The sequence below is a fragment of the Gracilinanus agilis genome, chromosome 3 (assembly GCF_016433145.1).
Source record: "Gracilinanus agilis isolate LMUSP501 chromosome 3, AgileGrace, whole genome shotgun sequence".
Classification (NCBI taxonomy): Eukaryota; Metazoa; Chordata; class Mammalia; order Didelphimorphia; family Didelphidae; genus Gracilinanus; species Gracilinanus agilis.
In genome coordinates this window covers 403,879,048-403,900,448 of record NC_058132.1, presented here as the reverse complement: position 1 = coordinate 403,900,448, position 21,401 = coordinate 403,879,048, and the positions used below count along the sequence as shown (strand labels likewise).

The following is a 21,401-nucleotide window of genomic DNA, read 5'->3' as shown; positions in this document are numbered from 1 at the left end:
TAAAGAGGCTTCCTGATCAGTTCTGGGAAGTACTGGGTTCTCATAGTATGTTTCACTCCTACATTCCATCAGCAAAGAGATTTAAGAACCAAACAAAAAGAAAAGCTTGGGGTGGGGGAAAGGGATAACTAAGATGGGGGAGGGGAGTCTTTTACTTTCAAGTACTTATAATTTGAAGGATGGGATGAACATAAAGCAAAAATTATTAATTCAGCTTCTTTTTTTCAGGAGGATAAAAACCAATACAAAATAAGCACATAAAAGGAACTAAGAAAAATGAAGGCTGCAGAGCTCTGAACTGATTTGTATTAGTGCTGGATCCTGAAAAAAATCAAAGGTGGAACAGTTGGTGATCTTAAAGAAAGGTAATTTGGAATATGGATATATGAAAGTTGGTAGAAGCTCATAGGAAGAATAATGCTTTTAAAGCTCATTATTTATGCAACATCATCAAAACAACTTTAAAAACAAAATACATTTCCTAGTCAAATAACTACTAAGAATAATTTCTTTCTTTCAAAAAATAAATGCTTACCTTTAAATGATGAATAAGGCATTCCTTTACATTTACTTTATAGGTCTCTAAACCCAGCTCCTTAGACAATCGTAGAATTCTATTTTGAGTAGGTCCCACATAGGCTCCACCAATATCTACATAATCAACGAATTCATTCTAAAAACATTAAAACAAAAAGATAGGTTGAAAGATTTTCATTGAACATTTATTTTTTTTAATCCTTACCTTCTGACTTAGAATCAATACTATGTATTGGTTCCAAGGCAGAAGAGTGGTAAGGGTAGGCAATGGGGGTGGGGGGGGTGTGTTAAGTGACTTGCCCAGGGTCACACAGCTAGGAAGCATCTGAGGTTACCTTTGAACCCAGTACCCAAATACATTTTTTTGAAAGAACAATCTAAGTCATTACAAAGGATTTCCTCATAGATTCTGTACCTTCATCATGGAGTGATAGATCTGGAATCAGGAAGACCTGGATTCAAATGCTCTCTCTGATACTCAGTAGCTATATAATGGAATTCTCTGAATCTCTATTATCTCTTCTGTAAAATTGGGAAAATGATGGCTGTAATATTGTTGAGGGGAATAATTTTAGTCCAAAGGAAAAGGATGAGCAAAGGCAAGAAAGTTTAGGTCATAGTAAGTAATTGTGGAACAGTAAGTAGTCTGATATGGTTACAAATATAGAATGTCTGAAGGGAGAGATAAGCTGAGAAAGAGTAGTTGGGGAAGCTTGAATGTGAGGCTAAAGAATTTATATTTTATTCAGTAGGCACTGGAAGTCTTTGGAGGTTTTGTAGAAAAGGGGTAAGATGATCTGAGATATTAAATGATTAATCTAGAGCAGACCTGTAAGATGATTTGATCAATCAAACTCAATTTATTATTAGAACCACTACATGCCAAGAAAACCTCATGGACAGGATGGTCCCTGAGGTCACAAAGAGCCAGACGTGACTAAACAAGGCAACAACAGCACTGCACTAGGAATCAGGAGACCAAAAAGCCTGCTGGAGAAAAAGCCTAAGTCAGAGAAAAGAGGGCTGTATGTCCTTCCTTTGTGACCCTGGGGAAGCAGATCTCTAAGACTAAAAGTCACAGAGAAAGTGCTAATTAGCATAGCTGCCTTTTCTTATCTGGGAATTCCCCACATGAATGAAATCACAGCCCCAGTCCCTATCACTATCACTGTGGGCCAGGCCCCATGCTAGAAGCTGGGTATATTAAGAAGGAACTTCTCTCCTGATGGGGACATGTGTGTGTGTGTGCACATGTGCACACATGCATGTGTGTGCATGCTCGTGCACAAAGCCATTATGAAATAAATAGGACAAGACACACTAGCACTGGGGCTGTGAAGAAAGGTAAGAGTATAGAAAGCCAAGCTTAAAGGAAACTAGGGATTCTAACAGGCAGACATGAGGAGAGAGGCCAATCTATGTATAAGCAATGGTCTTTCAAAATCATGGAGGAAGAAGGAAATGGAGTATCCCGTGTGAGAGGCAATAAGAAGCCACTAAAACTTCCTGCAAAAGGAGAATGGGAGGGTCAGATCTATGTTTTAAGAAAAGTATTCTGGCAACTGTGTGGAGGATGGATTAGAATGAGGAAAGTCAAGCAAGAGGTAATGGGGACAAAAACTAGGGAGGTTAGAATGTAAGCAGAGAGAAGGGGATACATGCAAGAGATATTGGGGAGGTAGAATTGACAAGATTTTATAACTTACTGAATATAATATGTAGCAAGAGAACACAGAGATGTGGAGAACTCACAATAACCCAATTTGGGATACATTCACAGGTTGGGCACATGAAAGATGACTTTGTAAAATTCAAGACATTCTGTAGGTCCACATTCCTGAAATTATAGCTTAAAGCCCTCCAACAGTGCATTCATCTTTTTTTAACTCTTACCTTCCATCTTAGAATCAATACTGTATGATGGTTCTAAAGCAGAAGGGCAATAAGAGCTGGGTAATGGTGATTAAGTGACTTGCCCAGGATCATAGTGTCTAAGGCCAGATTTGAACCCAGGATCTCTTGTCTCTTGGCCTGGCTCTCCATCCACTGAGCCTAGCTGCCCCTAGTGCATTCATCTTTAATGGTAGGCCAGTTAGTTTACTAGATTAGATAAATAATAATTGGGACACTATCTTAGGTAATCTTTTCATTTCCCTTGTGTCTAACACTGTATTCTTCACATAGAAAATGTTTACAAAATTTTTGCTGAAGGCCCAAGAAATTGTTTGGGCAAGGCCTCACAGGACACGGGAAAGGAAAGAAGTAAGGACCTTAAGTAAAAGGGTTAAATTCAGAAAAGATCATTCTTGTTTCTGAGATGAAGGAAAGACCTAATGAGTAAAGATAAAGATATTTTAAAATGAAAAAGAGAAAAATTTTGTGTAGTAACTTAAATCTTTTCAGTAAAGTACGGTTGGGAAAAGTGAGGACTAGGTACTTTGAGAAATGGAAAAAAAAATTTAAGATGAAGGAAAGGATTGCCCAGTAGAACTGAGCACCTCTTTGGAGAACATATAACTTTTTCACAAAATACTTAGCAATCTCAGTGATCTTACATTTAGTTACAGGAGACATTAATTGCCATATACAAAGGCTTTTTTCTTAACCTTCACCCTTCTTTAACACTCTTGACCCACTGAAGAACCAATTCAACTCTACATTGGCCTCCTCTCTTGAATCCCTCAACCCCTTATATCAAGGGCCGCATCCAGCCAGCCCTCAACCTTCAGTCATTCACACTATTTCATGACCTTTGGGTCTACACATGTGCTATCAAATGAAGGTGGAGAAAGTCACACAAATATTATGACTGGGCTCTCCCTGCTGCTAGGCACTTCTACACTACCTCCGTCTTCAACTCGCTTTTCCACTTTCACAGTGGTTTTACCAATCTTTTTCATCCCTCCTCAAAACTCCCATGGTCCCCTCCACCCCAATTCTCCCAGCTAAGAATCTTGTCTCATATTTTACAGAAAGGAGGAGAGAAGATGATGGCAGAGGTTGTATAGCGGTGAAATGGTGTTTAGAGTATATAATAAATGGGAATCTATGGAGCAGAGACAGAGCTTGTGAGCTTTCTGCTTAGCCCATCTATCTCCAAAAAGAAATATGTTCAGTCTTTGGAAATACTTATAGCTTCCAGCTGAAAATTCTCTGAAATTAAATCAAATTTTGGTATTTTTAGTTGATTAGTAGTATTTTTAATAGGACTATTTAGTCTAATCAAAGGCAACTTTCATATTAACCTCCTTGCAAAATGTTTTATTTATTCCTCTATTGTGAAAAAATCTATTCTTATTAATGTCAATCTACTAATATTTTAAATAATTATTCTGTAGATTCGTATTTTCTTTCTCCCTTTCTCTCACACTCTGAAAATGTATAGGTTTAAAGTCCTGCTCACTAAGGATTTAGCAAATGTTGATTTGAAAATTGGAACACGTTGCTATAAATAGTGGTGTGTTCTTGTGTAACAATGATGTCATCATCAGGGGGTTCTTAACCTATTTTTTGTCATGAACCTCTTCTCAGAATAATGCTTTTAAATAGTGAAGGAAATGCTGAAATTTAGTTAGAGATTAATGAAAATAAAGATGTCCTTTTTTTTCTGGTCCAAGTTCATGAATCTCCTGAAATCTCTCCATGGACTCCAGATTAAGAATCCCTGATACACAGAAATGATATAGCATGGAAACCTATGAAACTAGTCTGAGGCAGTGAATATATACACGGAAATAATAATGACATATAAACATTGCCTAAAGAAAAGAATTTTGTTGTCTTTTTTTATATGTGAATGTCTCTCTTCTGTGACCTAAATCATAAGTAAATTAAGGATACATATGTATCTATTGAGAGCCATAAATAAAGAATCAGCAATCTGGGTTTTCTAATACTATTAGGTATCTCTAATGAGAATTAGACAGTGTTAGAAATTAAAATTACAACCTTCTGATCAACTACTCTGACCTCTTCATTTGGAAGAGGAAGAAAGTGAGGGCAAGCTTTATCGAAGGGTCACCCCTCTAATTAGTAGAAAATCTGGGACTCCATCTTCCTGATTCTCAATCCGGTGCTCTTCAACTCATATTATCCTGTTTCATCATTTCAGCACCTATCAATACTGGTAAAGGAAAATTCATCTTTATGTTAATTTTTAAATGAAAAATCTATCATATACTATTACAAGTAGAGACAGTAGACAGTAACACGTAAAAGCAAACGATGGGAAATTAGAACTGTGAATCCTTGACTAAAAAGGCGGCTAAAGAGATTTAAAAGCCTCCTAATTATAAAAAGGATTATGTGTTATTGGGTTATGGAGGAAATTTATGCAGTCCTTACTAATCTGATGGAGGAGTTGAGGTTCCATGGTTCTATGGACAAACAAATAAATGTGATGAATTCTCAGGGTCTTTCTTGGTCCTCTGAATCTCACTGTATTTACAACCTGCGTCATATACCACAAACAAAATATTAAGAAGTACTCACCCTCAGAGTGTAAGTCCTTCCTCCAACTCGGTTCCGTGCCTCTAAAACTATAACATCTATTTCATATTCAGCCAAGAGTTTGGCAGCAGACAAACCTAAGGGGGAAAAAAGAGAGGGAAAAGGAAACAAAGTTATGCTTAAAGAAATGGTAAAGAATCTCTTCTACCTAATCCAAGGAGATTCCAAACTAGGTCTACATCTCTTTTTCTCTCTACAGACATATATATTCTCTCTCTCTCTCTCTCTCTCTCTCTCTCTCTATATATATATATATATATATATATATACATATATATATATATATATATATACACACACACACACATATATATATACATATAATTGTATGTATATATTATTCCTCCCACCCAAAGTATCTTATCTATTTGTACTTATTAATTTTATATTTATGCTTTATAACATTTATATATATTATCTACTCCACTTTAAGCACACTGAGAGAAGGGATGGCATCTGGCAAATAGCAAGACAAAGAGATACTTGATTGATTGATCAAAGAGATACTTGATTGATTGATTTTTGTCTTACCTACAGCACAAAGCAATACAATTATATGCATACATATATACACAGATATATATGTTTATATATGTATATACATATATATAATAAAAATGTATTTGGATTTTTGAGTGAATATTCAAATCAACTGTACAACTACTTATTAAAAATCTACCATATCCATATTCATATCACTTTTTTCCACAAAAGGCATATTCAATAGATGGATATGTGTTCCTATATAAAGAGGTAAAAAAAGTGTGTCCTTGGAAGTATTCCCAGGTTACTCTAGGCATGTGATGGCAAACCTATATGGCACAGAGAGACCTCTCTGTGGGCACACGCAGGTCCCTGACTTGGCCATTTGGGCCCCTGCCTCCCAAATGCAAGTGTAGGATATGGTGCACTGGAGCCTCTCCAAGGAGCTTGGCTCCACCCCTGAATACAGGGATGAGTGGGGCACTGTACACAGTCAGGGGCAGGGCACAAAAGTGGGGGCAGGGCAGAGCACACAATGGGGGAAAGGGCAAAGGGTCTCTAAAAGTTCCAAAAGGTTCGCCATCACTACTCTAGGCCTTGATGATCTCATGCTTTTCTGATATAAAGCACATAGTGTTTACAGAATCAGATTTAGCACCTATACATACACTATTTTGTATTATTTGCTAATTGTTTTATATTTGTTTATCTTGTCTCTCTCCAGCTAAGTATATATTAGATTCTCTGAGGGCATGGACCATATCTAATAATATCCCTTCTCAATTACTAGTTTCTTCACTCTCAAACTATCTTATATTTATCTATTTATACTTGCTAACTTTATATTTATGCTGTATAATATCTTTTATATGTATATATTTTCTGTTCCATTTTAAATGTAAACACATTGAGAAAAGGGATGTTGTATTTTCGGCACTTGTGATCCCAATGCTCTATACAGTTCTTGTCAAATAGCAGGGGCCTAATTAAAATTGGGTGATTAATTTGTCTTACCAACAGCACGAAGCAAATATCTGACAATTGACTGCTTGAAAATCCTAAGAAAAAAAAGGACATTTTACCTTCTAAAGAATGAGGTGACATGGTATATGGATAGAACTGCTGCTCCTGAAGTCAAGAAGACTCAGGCTCAAATTCTACAGAATAGTTTCATGATCATGAGCAGGTCTAAACAACAATTTAATTATGAAGGTTACAACTGATTTACCAATTGCACTTCATGAAAGAATGAGGAATGTCCTTATACTGATTAAATTATAAGACTGCCTCACTGCTCAAAAAATGTTTTAATTAATCTAGTCAGCTAGGTGCTATAGTGGGTAGAGCACTAGACCTGGAATCAGGAAGACCTAGGTTAAATTTGGGATTGGTACTTTGGGGCAAGTTAAGAGGCATCTTCACCCTCTTCCTGCCTCAATGTCATCATCTATAAAATACAGATCATAGCACATAACAACAGGGTAATTGCAAAGATTAAATAAGAAAATATTTGTAAATCACTTTGTAAACCTTAAGGCAATATTTAAATGCTATTTTTATTACTATGTGAGAGAAATTGCGTGAATCTAGGCCAAATAATGCCAAATATACCAGAACTTTTAGTAGGTCTTACTTTTTGGAGGTTTTTCTCTTTTTCTGCTATTTATATAGCAGTGACTTGCCTAGACCAAATTTTGCTCCTGTAAAACTCTGGTTGCTGTAGCCAGAACCAGATTAAAATATAAAAGGGAAATGTCTGACAGAATAAATAAAAATACAATATAGACAATTGTTAACTTGTGGGTTTCTAAGGAAATATGGCACCATGGATGGAATTGTTTATATTTGAATATGACTTCACTGGCCTAGACTATAGCCTAGATGGCAGACATATAAGCTTGTTACTTGGAGAAGGAAAGATGGAAGGATGGAAGGAAGGAAGGAAGGAAGAAGGGAGGAGGGAGGGAAGGAAGAAGGTAGGAAAGGAAGGAGAGAGGGAAGGAGGGAACTTTTATTAAGTTCATCTATATAAAACTTTATATATATATGCATACTATAACATATAAAACTTCACAACAAATATATTAATGAAATATATGCCTTGAGCATTTGTGCTATATTAATAAAAGGTCCTTCAAATTCCTGCCAAACTGTGAGTTTCTGGTATCCCAAAAAGCAAAAAATGGTTCATGGGCAACTAAAAAAATTTGGTCCCCAAAAAGCATTGTTACTTTAGGACCAAATATAAAAGACATTCATAGTATACATATCTAACATCTTTAACTTCAGGGCTCCCTAAATCTCACTTCTTAATTATAAGTCAAATTTCACAAAACATCAGGGAATGGATGGCTTAGAATAAACAGGTTAGAAAATAAATTTGAAAGCAATATACTGGAGGTAATAGGAACTTATCACAGTTTACTGAATAGGGGTTGACATGGTCAGATCTATTTATTAAGAAGATCAAGTTAACAGTGAGCAAAAGATGGACGGGAAAGGGGAAAGGCAAGGAGACCAACCTGAAAGTTACAATAGCCTAGGCACAAGTTGATGAGACCAAACTGTGAAGAGGACAGAAGGGATTGTATATGAGAGATGTTGCAAAGGTAGACTCAAACAGGATGTGGTAACTGATTGGAAAGTGTGAAAGTGAAGAACTGAGTTTGATAAATAGATGGTGAGCCCTGACAATAGGGAAGTTAGAAAGAAGAGGGATTTGGGAGAAAAACAAGTTTAGTTTTGTACATATCAAATTTGAGCTATCCATGGGACATCCAATTAGAGATGTTGATTAGATAGCTAGAGACACCAGGAGAGATGTTGGGGCTGAATAAATAGGGTTGAGATTTATTTGCGTAGAAAAAGAAGGATGTAATTCATGAAAGTTTATGAGATCACCAAGTGAAATCCAGGGTATCCCAAGTATCTTTGCACTAAAACTGCACTAAGACTTTTGGGACAGCCTATTAATATAGAGTAGAAAACCTGACAGAGCTTTGGATAATATCCTACTGGGCATGACTTGGATGAAGATCTAGAAAAGGAGACTGCAAAGGAAAAACCAAACAGGTTAGAAGGGAAAAAAACTAGAGAGAAGATAATCTCAAGGAGAAAGGAAGTTTTCAAAAGTATCAAAGGCTATAGAGAGGTTAAGATGGATGAGGACTGAGAAACGACCATTAGATATAATGTTTTAGAAATCACTAGTAACTTTGAAGAGAGCAATTTCAATTGAATGAAGAGGTCAGAAGCCAGATTGCAGAGAATATAGATATTTATAAGAAGAAAAGTGAAAGAACCAACCACAGAATAGGATGCTTTTTCTCAGGGAGTTCAATAGAGAAGGGAAAGAATGATATGGGTTGACAGCTACAGGGATAAATGTATTGAATGAGGGTTTTTTAAGGATTGGGTAGATCCAGGCATGTTTACAGTCAGTAGGAAAGGTGGGGTCAAACAAGGAGAGTTTAAAGTGAGAGAATGATGATCATAGAATAGGCAATCTGCTGGAGGAGACAAAATAGAATGTATTTATTTGTACATGTGTGTAGGGCTTGAGGAGGAGAAAGATCACCTTTTTACATGAAACAGCAGGAGAAGATAGTAGCAAAATGCATTTGATATGAAATGAAGAAAAAAGAGAGCTTTCTCTGAATGGCCCCAAATTTTTTCCAAGAAATTATAAAGCAAAATTCTCAGCTGAGGGAAATGGGAAAGAGAATTGAAGAAGGCTTCAGGAGGAATAAAAGGTTCAAAAACCACTGTGATGAATAGAACTATGAGTCAATTAGAGAAACATAAAAAGACTGCTTTTCTTACATAATATCATTTTGTAGTAGCATCAATCAGCATGATTTTATAATTTTCTCCACTTTCATTTATCATGTGAGTAGGGGGCAAAGGCAGCAGACAGTAGGAATAATACAAGGCTGAGGCTTAGCAGGGCAAGAAAGACAATTAAATAGGGAGGGGCAAGAGAGTTAAGAGGGCAGCTTACAGTTGAACTGGTTCTTTAATAGTGCAAGATGAATGGATAAGAGTATAGCCAGTGCAGGAGTAAATGGCCTTGAAAAGTATTTAAAGAGTTGAGGATAAAGAAGAGAATTCGGGGTTACAAAGCAAAGGGGAAAGGTGGAATGGTAACAGATTATTACCAGATAAGGAAATATCTGAGATTATTAATTGAAAAGTAGAATATTTGTGGATGTTGCTAAGATCAGGTTATGACCATCACATTGTTAGGGCAAGGTTAGGGAGGGAGAAGATCATGGGAAATGAGAAAGTTGAGGAAATGAGTTGCTTGAAGGAATATCAATGAATGTGCATTCTGAAATACCCATGTATGAGGTTATTTTCTTACTAGGAGAGGAGAGAGAGTGAATTTACTGAAAAAGAGGGGAAATATTCTGGAGGTTGCCAGAAAACAGATTAGGACAAAGAACCAGGATAGAGAGTACAAAGCAGAGGGAAAGGAAGAATGAATACAGATTATATTAGATAAAAGAATTTAAGAGTTCAAAAACATAGTAGTAGAACAATTATGGGTAAGTGCAAGATCAAGGCTATGATATTTTGATGTTTTTACATTTTTTCCTGGAACAATTGTCCACATCCCAGGAAGAACTTTTGCAAATAATTTTCATTCATTTAGCTTTCCTCTTCAATGTAATAATCAGTCCAATTTAAAATCAAAGGACCAGAGTATGAATTTTCTAGCTTAGTCACATATAACCAACGTGATATTGGGCAAGAGCCTTCATTTTTATGGCCCTCAATTTCCTCATCATAAAATTAGCATCTTGGATAAGAAAACCTCTGAGATCTCTTCTAAGTCCAAATTTACTATTCTTGTGCTTTAGAGTTTTGCAAAGCAAAGTATTTTTTTTAAAGCATTAGGATTATAGATTTAGAGTTAAGAAAGGACACAATTCTACCAGATGGATAGTGTGATATTATTTTGTAGATGATGAAAACATTAATAATAGAGCTAGCATTTATATAGTGCTTTCAAGTTTGCAAAGCAGTTGGAGAGGTAGATGCTATTATGTCTCCATTTTACAAAGAAGGAAACTGAGGCAAACAAAATTTAGGTTACTTGCCTAGAGTCAAACAACTATTAAGTGTCAAATCCACTTGAACTCAGGTCCAGTACTCTAAAAGCTGTACCACCCAAACGAAGACAGGGGACTTGCTCTGCATCATCCTATAGTAAATGTCAATGCTGGAACTAGAATCTGTTTTTTCTGAATTCAATACTCTTACCACATTTTCTATTTTGCAATGAATGAAAAATATCAAAAATGAATACATCTATTCAAGATACCATATCTAAAGAATGCAAACACTTTATCACAAACCATTTATAAGATCTACAAAAATGCCTGAATTTCACATGTTTCCTGTAATTACACTTTACCCATTATCATCCAAGCAATTATTTTGCACACCATAATATTGCCCAATCCACTTCTTGAATCCTCCAAAATGCCTTGGCATCACACACAAATATTTATAGCAATATAGTGTTTAGTCTTAGTTCAGTTTAAACTATTAAAGTTTAAAACCAAACTAAGACTTTTTGGACACCCTGTTTAAATGTATATACATACATTACATATGTACATATACAAATATATCATATTTGTGTATGAGACAGGAAGCTTGGTGAAAAGAGAGGAAGATGATATAAGTTCAATTTCTCCACTTGACACATACTATATGAACTAGGCAAGTCATTTAATATATCAGTGCTCTAGGCAACCCTCTAAAGCTCTAAATTGCAGAGAATATACATATACCTCCAGTGGTAGAGGGAGTATCTCTACCTGAGATTCCCTCCACAATGAATTCACAGGTCTAGTTCCTGCGCACATACATACAGACATACAATACAAACAATAGATTTTTTTCAGTCTGTTGTTAGGCAAAGTATAAAATTTCCAGGAAGTTTATAATGCCAAAAAAATCAAAAGATTTGCATTTATGATTTATATTTATCTTTCTATGCCAGCAGCTGACCTATGAGATCTCTTTTTAGAAAAACTGAAGTGCAAACTACTGCTGTAATTGCAGGTTTCTATAAGCCTATTTCTGATACAAACATTGACTATATGTTCAGAGAAGTTTCCAAGGCACTCCTTTGTTTTACAAATGAAAAACATGATCCTATCTTTAAATAGCAATACTTTTGGGAATAAAATTCTTTCCTTTAGACTTTTTATTTAATATTGTGGTTTTCAGTGGGGAGGGGCTGATATTTTAGTTAATGTAACAAAACAAAATTCATTTCTTTAAAAGCTCTCTTTTTGAGATTTCAGACAATATAGTCTATTTGTTATTACAGCAGCATAAACAGGGCAAGATGATTAACATGGGTACCAAAGCAGTTTCCATGGTAACTACAAACAAAGCTCCAGCTACAATGACACAGTTTAAGGAAATTGTATCCCAATTGATTTTGCATTGCTTAAACGTAAAATTGCTGTTGTTAACATATACGAATGATGTATAATTTTACATTTTTCTTTTTTGACTTTTTAAAATTACATGTAGACACAATTTTTAATAATTCTTTTCTACATTTTGTGATTCAGATTCCCTCTCTCTATTCTCTTCCCCTCCCCAGGCTGAAAATGGCCTATTATAGATTTTACCAGTGCTTTCATGCAGTACATATTTCCATATTCCTCATGCTGTGACAGAAGACACATATCACGCATACAATAAAAAACTCATGAAGGAAATAAAGTTAAAGATAACATGCTTTGTTTTGCAATCAGATTCTAGCAGTTCCCTCTTTGGTTTTGGATAGCATTTTTTCTCATGAGCCCTTTGGGGTTATCTTGGGACCTTATATAATTTTTAAATACACAAAACTAGAGCACCATAAGGAATAGGTGAATATACAATGTAGTCTCAGAGGTAGAGATGATCCTCTGCTTTCTAAAGCTAACTCATTCACTTGGGATCTAGCTTTCATTTCTTCTTGGGACCTAGATCCCACTCATCTTTTTCCTTTCTCTGGTGCCATTAGTCTCTCTCACTCTACAGATTCACTTCCTATAATTGCTTTCCAACATGTACAAACTGTTATAGGGAAATCGGAAAGAAAGCAGGAAGGGACAAGGCAGAGGCAGAGAGAGAATTCCAGAATCCTGGAGACAGTGACTCTGAGGGGACTGTTGGTTGGACTTTGCTCTCTTCTCTAGAGGAAGAGCGTGTGTGTGTGTCTGTGTGTCTGTGTGTGTGTGTGTGTGTGTGTGTGTGTACACACTTATCCTACAAGGCTTTTACATTCTAGGAAGTAGTAGAGTTTGAATTAAACTCCACAGGTGGGCTATGTAAGTAAAATCCTCACTCCCCCCCACCTTCTTATTGGATCTGTACCTGCTACTGCTGTGATTCTACTGGACTCCTGCCAACCCCAGAGGACAACTGTTTGTGAGACATCTCTCTTTGACCCAGTGGACCTGTGTACCTTCCAGCTTTCCCTTACTCTGAGTACTTACAAAGGGAGGAAGGGGATTCTGGTTAGGAGACAGTGCAAGTATCTGGGATCTGTAGGTAGAGATTCAGTGTATTTAACATCTATTCAAACCTGTTGGACTTTGATAGGAGGAATTAGTTTTAATACCCATTTAGATCATCCCAATCCCCTTTCCCTACCTCTCCTAGTTTAAAATAAAACCCTGATTAACAACAGAGTAGTAACTTATCAGTTTCTCCCTAGAAGCCTTCCCAAAACCTAAGGACTTCTGATAACTTGCCCTAAGGACTATTTCATCTAAGTGTCTAGAAAACCACCTAAACCTTACCTACTATATTTACTATATTTATTTTTTATTTCAAAACTGTAGATAAGCAATTTTTGTAGATAAGGAATTTCTGGTGAGGTGTGATTTGACTACTATCTCAGAGATTCTTTTCAATTCTGAGATTCTATGTTTCCAAACAAACCAAAAAGGACAGGCCAGTTCTTTTTATCTTTTCTTTCCAGGCTAAATTCCTCAAGTCGTTGATAAGCCTATTGATTCCACTGTCATTATTCACATATTAACATTTAGAAATTTAGCTTCTACACACAAATTTTCCATTGTACTTGTTCTAAGGTCACCAACAACCTTCATTTAAACTAGTGGTCTCCAAAGTGGATACATGGAAAGGAAAATATTAGAACAACTATTTATATTTATCTTTTTTATCTCAAAAAATTTAAAGTTTCCTGATATTTAATATACATAGTGATATTAGATTCCATTCAGATAGTTTTATGCCATATGTAACACACAAGATATCCTAAAGAAATGAGTGAGTTCTTTAACAGTGAGATGTTGACAAGTGGTACTCTCTCACTCATTGATTTTCATTGTCTTTTCTCCATTCTTCAATTTATGTGTGCTTGGTTAAGTGGATATGTGGATAATATCTATTTTCAACTGAACTAAATTTCACAAAAATTTACCTTTAAAAGATTCCTTCAAAGGAATCATGGATTTAAGATGCTTAACCAAACTAATACTTTAAAAAAGTACAACTGTCTTTAAAAAAGGAATTCTCCAAAGAAATCATTGATTAAAGATATTAGTAATATAAGCACTAGCAAACAAGAAAATGACAGAACTGACACTTCTCTTATTCCTAGCACAAACTCATTCAAAATCCACATTATGAGATCATCAAACTATGGTGAAATTATCACATCTAATCTAGAAAAAAATCAAAATCAAAGATTATTATTTAGCTGTATCAATTGTTATTAACAATAAATCTCACCTTAGGTATACAATGTCTTCAAATATTACTTAGTGGCAGGATGAAGCCATCATAATTTAAAAACTAAACTTTTGTTGCCAAAATGACTTATTACCTATAAAAATTATTATTTGCACACACTGAAAAGTTACAGGCACAATTTTCTAATCTATTTTTAAATGTTAGAAATGAAGAGCTTTGAAACTATTATAAACATAGAAATCAAATATCTTCAAATAAATTTGTAAGAACTGGAAATGTAGCTTAATTTTTGCAAAATCCTTCACAAATTATAAAATTAGTATCATGATACCAAAATGCACTTATTCAACTAGTAGATCTATGTACGTTGTAGATTTTTTCCAGATTTCTTTAAGTGCACTATCATATCATCTGCAAAAAAAGAAGTAATTTCATTATTTCTTTGCCTTTATTCTATCACATTCTTTTTTACTTTATAGCTCTAGAGCTTGCAATTCTAGAATTGCATCAAATAATAATGATGACTATGGGCACCCTTTTCTCCCCCTTGATCTTATATTATCATGATGGGCAAACTTTTTAAAGAGGAGGCCAAAAGAAAGGAAATTTTGATTTGTCAGTCTATTTCTAAGGCAACTCTTTCTAAATTTCATTGTATTGTATCCTACCTTACTGTATTCGTCAGATTAGGAGTAATGTCACGTGGCCCAATAAAACATTTCAGGGGACCACATCTGACCCGAAGGCCATAGTTTGCCCATCACAGTCTTATATGAAATGCCTCTAGAGTTTCTCCAATGCAGATAATACTAAATTTGGGGTTTCAACAGATACTACTTCACTGTATTAATGAATGAGATATAATTTATTCCTGAACTTTCTAAGATTTAAACCTTATTTTAAAAGCTTTGCTCAACTATATTTATTTAAGAGAGGAGGTTCATTTTATTTGTTTAAAAGAGGAAAAGTGAGGAAGAAGCAATAGTAGTACATAAAAAGAAAAAAATTTAATGAAAAATTTATAAAATACAGAGGAAAACAAAAGGAAATTCAGAGACAAATGTGTACACAAAGAAGAGTAGTGAAATTACTGTTAAATTTATTATGTATTTTTTAAAAATATGCTGGCCATTACAGATTCACAGTGGCACATTCTTTTTTCTCTTTATACATATATGAATATTTTTGTTGATATCTATCAGGTCCATAATAAAATAATGGGGAAAATGAATATTAAATTGTATTGCTCAGTATAATTAAGAATGATTAATGAAAACAAATGAGTTTAGCACTGTTCAGAAAATATTTTATGAGGAGGTGTCTATGAATTGGGGAATGGATGAATAAATTGTGGAATCTGATGGTGCTGGAATATTATTGCGCTGAAAGGAATAATGAACTGGAGGAATCCCATGTGAACTGGAAAGACCTCCAGGAACTGATGCAAAGTGAAAGGAGCAGAACCAGGAGAACACTGTACATAGAGACTAACACATTATGACACAATAGAATATAATAGACTTCTACTACCAGCAATACAATGACCCAGGACAATCAAGAGGAACTTATGAGAAAGAATGCTATCTACATCCAGAGAAAGAACTGTGGGAGCAGAAACGCAGAAGAAAAACATATGATTGATCATGTAGTTTGATGTGGATAAGATTGGGGTTTCAATGTTAAAGATCACTCTATTGCCATGGAAATAGGTTTTGAACATTGATACATGTATAAACCAGTGGAATTGATTTTCAGCTTGGGAGACAGGGGGAAGGAGGGAATAATGAATCATATAACCATGGGAAAATATTCTAAATAAAATTTTAAAATGTTTTTAATAATTTATTTCATTTTTAGCTCATTCTTGTACATTTGTTTTTTCTGCAAATAATGCACAAATTATCTTTTGGTTATGATCTTGAAACTGTTTCTATCTTGTGTTGTTTGAAAATGTAACAGTCAATAATCCCATTATCAACTGATTCCAAGGCTTTAGCATGTTCTATTTCTTTTTGTTTGTCTTTGTTTTTAAATTTGATTTTTTAGATAAATTTTTTCCATGGTTACATAATTCATATTCTTACTCTCCCCTCCTTCCCAATTGCTCCTCTTACACCCCCCCATCCGCTAAACAACGCGTATTTCCACTGGTTTCTTCACCTGTCATCAATCAAGACCTATTTCCATATTGGTTGTTTAGAGTGTACATCCCAAATCATGTCCACATCAGCCCATGTGTTCAAGCAATTGTTTTTCTTCTGTGTTTCCACTCCTGTAGTTCTTCCTCTGAATGTGGGTAGCGTTCTTTTCCGTAAATCCCTCAGAATTGTCCTGGGTCATTGCATTATTGCTAGTACATAAGTCCATGACATTCGATTTTACCAGTGTGGCAGTCTCTGTATACAATGTTCTCCTGGTTCTGCTCCTTTCACTCTGCATCAGTTCCTGGAGGTCTTTCCAGTTCACCTAGAACTCCTCCTGTTTATTATTCCTTTGAGCACAGTAGTATACCATCACCAGCATATACCACAATTTGTTCAGCCATTCCCCAATTGAAGGGCATACCCTCATTTTTCAGATTTTTGTCACCACAATGAGAGCAGCTATAAATATTTTTACATGTCTTTTTTTCCTATGATCTTTTTGTGGTATAAACCCAGGAATGCTATGGCTGGACTGAGTGGCAGGCAATCTTTTAGAGCTCTTTGGGCATAGTTCCAAATTGCCATTCAGAATGGTTGGAACAGTTCACAAATCCACCAGCAATGCATTAATGTCCCAATTTTGCCACATCCCCTCCAACATTCATTACTCTCCCCTGTTGTCATTTTACCCAATCAGCTATGTGTGAGGTGATACTGATACCTCAGAGTTGTTTTGATTTGCATTTCTCTAATTATTAGAGATTTAGAACACTTTCTCATGTGCTTATTGATAGTTTTAATTTCTTTATCTGAGAATTGCCTATTCATGTCCCTTCCCCATTTGTCAACTGGGGAATGGCTTGATTTTTTATACAATTGGTTTAACTCCTTGTATATTTGAGTAATTAGACCTTTGTCAGAGTTTTTTGTTATAAAAATTTTTCCTAGTTTTGTGTTTTGCTTCTGATTTTGGTTGCATTAATTTTGTTTGCACAAAACATTTTTAAATTAATGTAATCAAAATTACTTACTTTACATTTTGTAATTTTTTCTAACTCTTGCTTGATTTTAAAATCTTTCCTTTCCCAGAGATCTGACAAGTATGCTATTCTGTGTTTGCCTAATTAACTTATAGTTTCCTTTTTTATATTCAAGTCACTCACCCATTCTGAATTCATCTTGGTGTAGGGTGTGAGATGTTGATCTAAACCTTATCTCTCCCATATTGTTTTCCAATTTTCCCAGTAGTTTTTGTCAAATAGTGGATTTTTGTCCCAAAAGTTGGGCTCTTGGGGTTTATCTTACACTGTCTTGCTGACATCACTTGCCCCAAGTCTATTCCACTGATCCTCCCTTCTGTTTCTTAATACCATATAGTTTTGATGACCACTGCTTTATAGTATAGATTACGATCTGATACTGCCAAGCCACATTCCTTTACATTTTTCATTATTTAGCTTGTTTTTCTTGTTATTTTGTTCTTGCAAATGAACTTTGCTATAGTTTTTTTTAATTCAGTAAAAAAGTTTCTTGGTAGTTTGATAGATATGGCACTAAATAAGTAATTTAATTTGGGTAGAATGGTCATTTTTATTATGTTAGCTCATTGTACCCATGAGCAATCAATGTTTTTCCAATTGTTTTGATCTAGTTTTAATTGTTTGGAAAGTGTTTTGTAGTTGTGTTCCTATAATTCCTGTGTTTGTTTTAGTAAATAGATTCCTAAGCATTTTATATTGTCTAGGGTGATTTTAAATGGTATTTCTCTTTCTAATGTTTGCTGCTATACTGTGTTGCAAATATATAGAAATGCTGATGATTTATGTGCATTTATTTTGTATCCTGCAACTTTGCTAAAGTTGTTGATGATTTCCACTAGCTTTTTAGCTGATTCTCTAGGACTTTTTAAGTAGACAATCATGTCATCTGCAAAGAGTGATAGCTTAGTCTCCTCATTGCCTATTTTGATACCTTCAATTTCTTTTTCTTCTCTAATTGCTACTGTTAGTGTTTCTAGTACAATGTTAAATAATAAGAGGTGATAATGGGCATCCTTGTTTCATGCCTGTTCTTATTAGGAAGGCTAAAAATTTATCCCTTGCATATTATTGATGGTTTTTTAAAATTATTTTTAGGAAAGGTCCTTTTATTCCCTATACTTTCTAGTGTTTTCAATAGTAATGAGTGTTGTATTTTGTCAAAGGCTTTTTCAGCATCTATTGAGATAATCATGTGATTTTTGTTAGCTTTTTGATATGGTCAATTATGTGGATGGTTCTCCTTAATGTTGAATCATCCTTGCATTCCTGGTATAAATTCCACCTCATGATCACTTGCTGGAGTCTTTTTGCTACTATTCTATTTAAGATTTTTGCATCTATGTTCATTAAGGAGATTGGTCTGTAGTTTTCTTTCTCTGTTATGAGTCTGCCTGGCTTCGGAATCAGTACCATGTTAGTGTCATAAAAGGAACTTAGTAGAACTCCTTCTTTGCTTATTATGTCAAATAATTTGTATAGTATTAGGATTAGTTGTTCTTTAAAGGTTTGATAGAATTCACTTGTGAATCCATGGGGTCCTGGCAATTTTTTCTTAGGGAGGTCTTTGATGGCTTGTTCAATTTCTTTTTCTGATATGGGATTATTTAAGTATTCTATTTCTTCTGCTGTTAATATAGGCAATTTATATTTTTGTAAATACTCATCCTTTTCACCTAAGTTGCTATATTTATTGCCATATAATTGGGCAAAATAATTTTTAATGATTGCCTTAATTTCCTCTTCATTAGAGGTGAGGTCTTCCTTTTCATCTTTGATACTGTTAATTTGGTTTTCTTCTTTCCTTTTTTTATTAGATTTACTAGTAACTAGTACTTTGTCTATTTTATCTGTTTTTTTTAAAATACCAGCTTCTAGTCTTATTTATTAATTCAATAGTTCTTTTATTTTCGATTTTATTAATTTCTCTCTTGATTTTTTGTATTTCTAAAAATTTAATTTTCTTCTGGGGATTTTTAATGTGTTTGCTTTCTATTTTTTTTAATTGTATGCCCAATTCATTAACCTCTGCCCTCCCTAATTTGTTAATATATGAACACAATGATATAAATTTTCCCCTTAGTACGGCTTTGGCTGCATCCCATAGGTTTTAGTAAGAAGTCTCATCATTGTCATTGTCTTCAATGAAATTGTTTCTATGATTTGTTATTTATTTTGGAGAGTCATATTATTTGATTTCCAATTAGTTTTTGTTTTGCCTCTCTGTATATCCTTGTTAATAACTATTTTTATTGCATTATGATCTGATAAGGCTGCATTTATTATTTTTGCTTTTTTGCATTTGTTTGCCATGTTTCTATGCTGTAGGATATGGTCAATCTTTGTGAGTGTTCCATGTGCTGCTGAAGAAAAGGTATTTCTTTTTGTCCCTATTTATTTTTCTCCACATATCTATTAACTCTAATTTTTCTAGAATTTCATTCACCTCTCTTATCTCTTTCTTATTTTTTGGTATGATTTATCTAGATGTGATAGGGGAAGGTTGAGGTCACCCACTAGTATAGTTTTGCTATCTATTTCATCTTTGAGCTCCACTAGGTTCTCCTTTAGAAATTTTGATGCTATACCATTTGGTGCATACATTTTGAGTACTGATATTTCTTCATTGTTTATACTGCCTTTTATCAGGATATAATTACCTTCCCTATCTCTTTTAACCAGATCTATTTTTACTTTGGCTCTGTCAGAAATCATGATTGCAACTCCTGCCTTCTTTTTCTCAGTTGAAGTCCAATACATTTTGTTCTAGCCTTTCATTTTTACTGTATGTATGTCTGCCTGTCTCATGTGTGTTTCTTGTAGACAACATATGGTAGGATTTTGTTTTCTAATCCACTCTGCTATTTGCTTCTGTTTTATGGGTGAGCTCATCCCATTCACAGTTATAATTATAAATTGTGTATTCCCAGACATTTTGATTCTCTCTCCTTAATTTGCCCTTTCTTCTTTCACTATTTCCTTCTACACCAGAGTTTTGTTTTTAATCAGTCCTTCTAATTCCCTGTTTTATTTCACTTCCATTTCTCCCCCCTTCCTTCTTAATTCCCTTTTATTTTTCTTTAGGATCTTTTTAAGCTACCCCCCCACACACACTTTCCCTCCCTAGTATTGCTTCCCTACTCACCAGTCCGTTTGTTACTCTTCTACTTTCTCTATAGGGCATGCATCAATTCTCTGTCACAACAGATCTGATTGTTCTTTCCTCTTTGAGTTATTTGCAGTGCACATAAGAATTAAGTATTTCCTGTCTCCAACCTCTTGACCCTTCCAGTGTGCTGGTCTTCTCCCCAGCTCCCACCATGTGCTTCTTTATGGAATATAAATTTACTCCATTTTGTCTCTTTTCCCATTTCTCTTAATATTATCTCCATTTTCCCCTCTAGTTTTATATATATTCATACATATATATATATGTGTGTGTGTATATATATATATGTACATATATATATATCTTGTCATTTCATCCTATACAGTTTGTCACTGTTCCCTCTATGTAAACTTCTAGTTACCACCCTGTTGATAACAATTTTTAATATTTACCAATATCTTCTTTTCAATACAAATCCATTGAACTTATTGGGTGCCTTAAAGAAAAGTGTTTTGTTTTGTTTTTTCTCACTCGCTTAATTACCTTATGGTAATTCTCTTGTGTGCTGTGTTTGGGCAGCAAACTCTCTGTTTAAGTCCATTTTTTTCTTTATGAAGGTTTGGAAGTCTTCAATTTTATTCAATGATCATACTTTCCCCTGCAAAAATATAATCAGTTTTGCTGGATAGTTGATTCTTGGTTGTAGACCCAGTTCTCTTGCTTTCCAGAATATTATATTCCATGCCTTCTTATCTTTCAATGTAGATGCAGCCAGATCCTGTGTTATCCTAAGAGTGGGTCCCTGGTATCTGAATGACTTCTTCTTAGCAGCTTGTAATATTTTTT

General features: G+C 34.7%; 1 protein-coding gene across 1 annotated transcript in view; it reads right to left on the bottom strand.

Moving 5' to 3' along the window:
• MAOA (monoamine oxidase A) overlaps positions 1-21,401 on the bottom strand; it is a 108,740-nt gene that overhangs the window by 75,519 nt on the left and 11,820 nt on the right. The window contains exons 3-4 of the mRNA XM_044669223.1: positions 5,029-5,123; positions 536-673 (exon numbers count right to left, since the gene is read on the bottom strand). Coding sequence (XP_044525158.1) covers positions 536-673; positions 5,029-5,123 — 233 coding nt within the window. The remainder of the gene's footprint in view (positions 1-535; positions 674-5,028; positions 5,124-21,401) is intronic.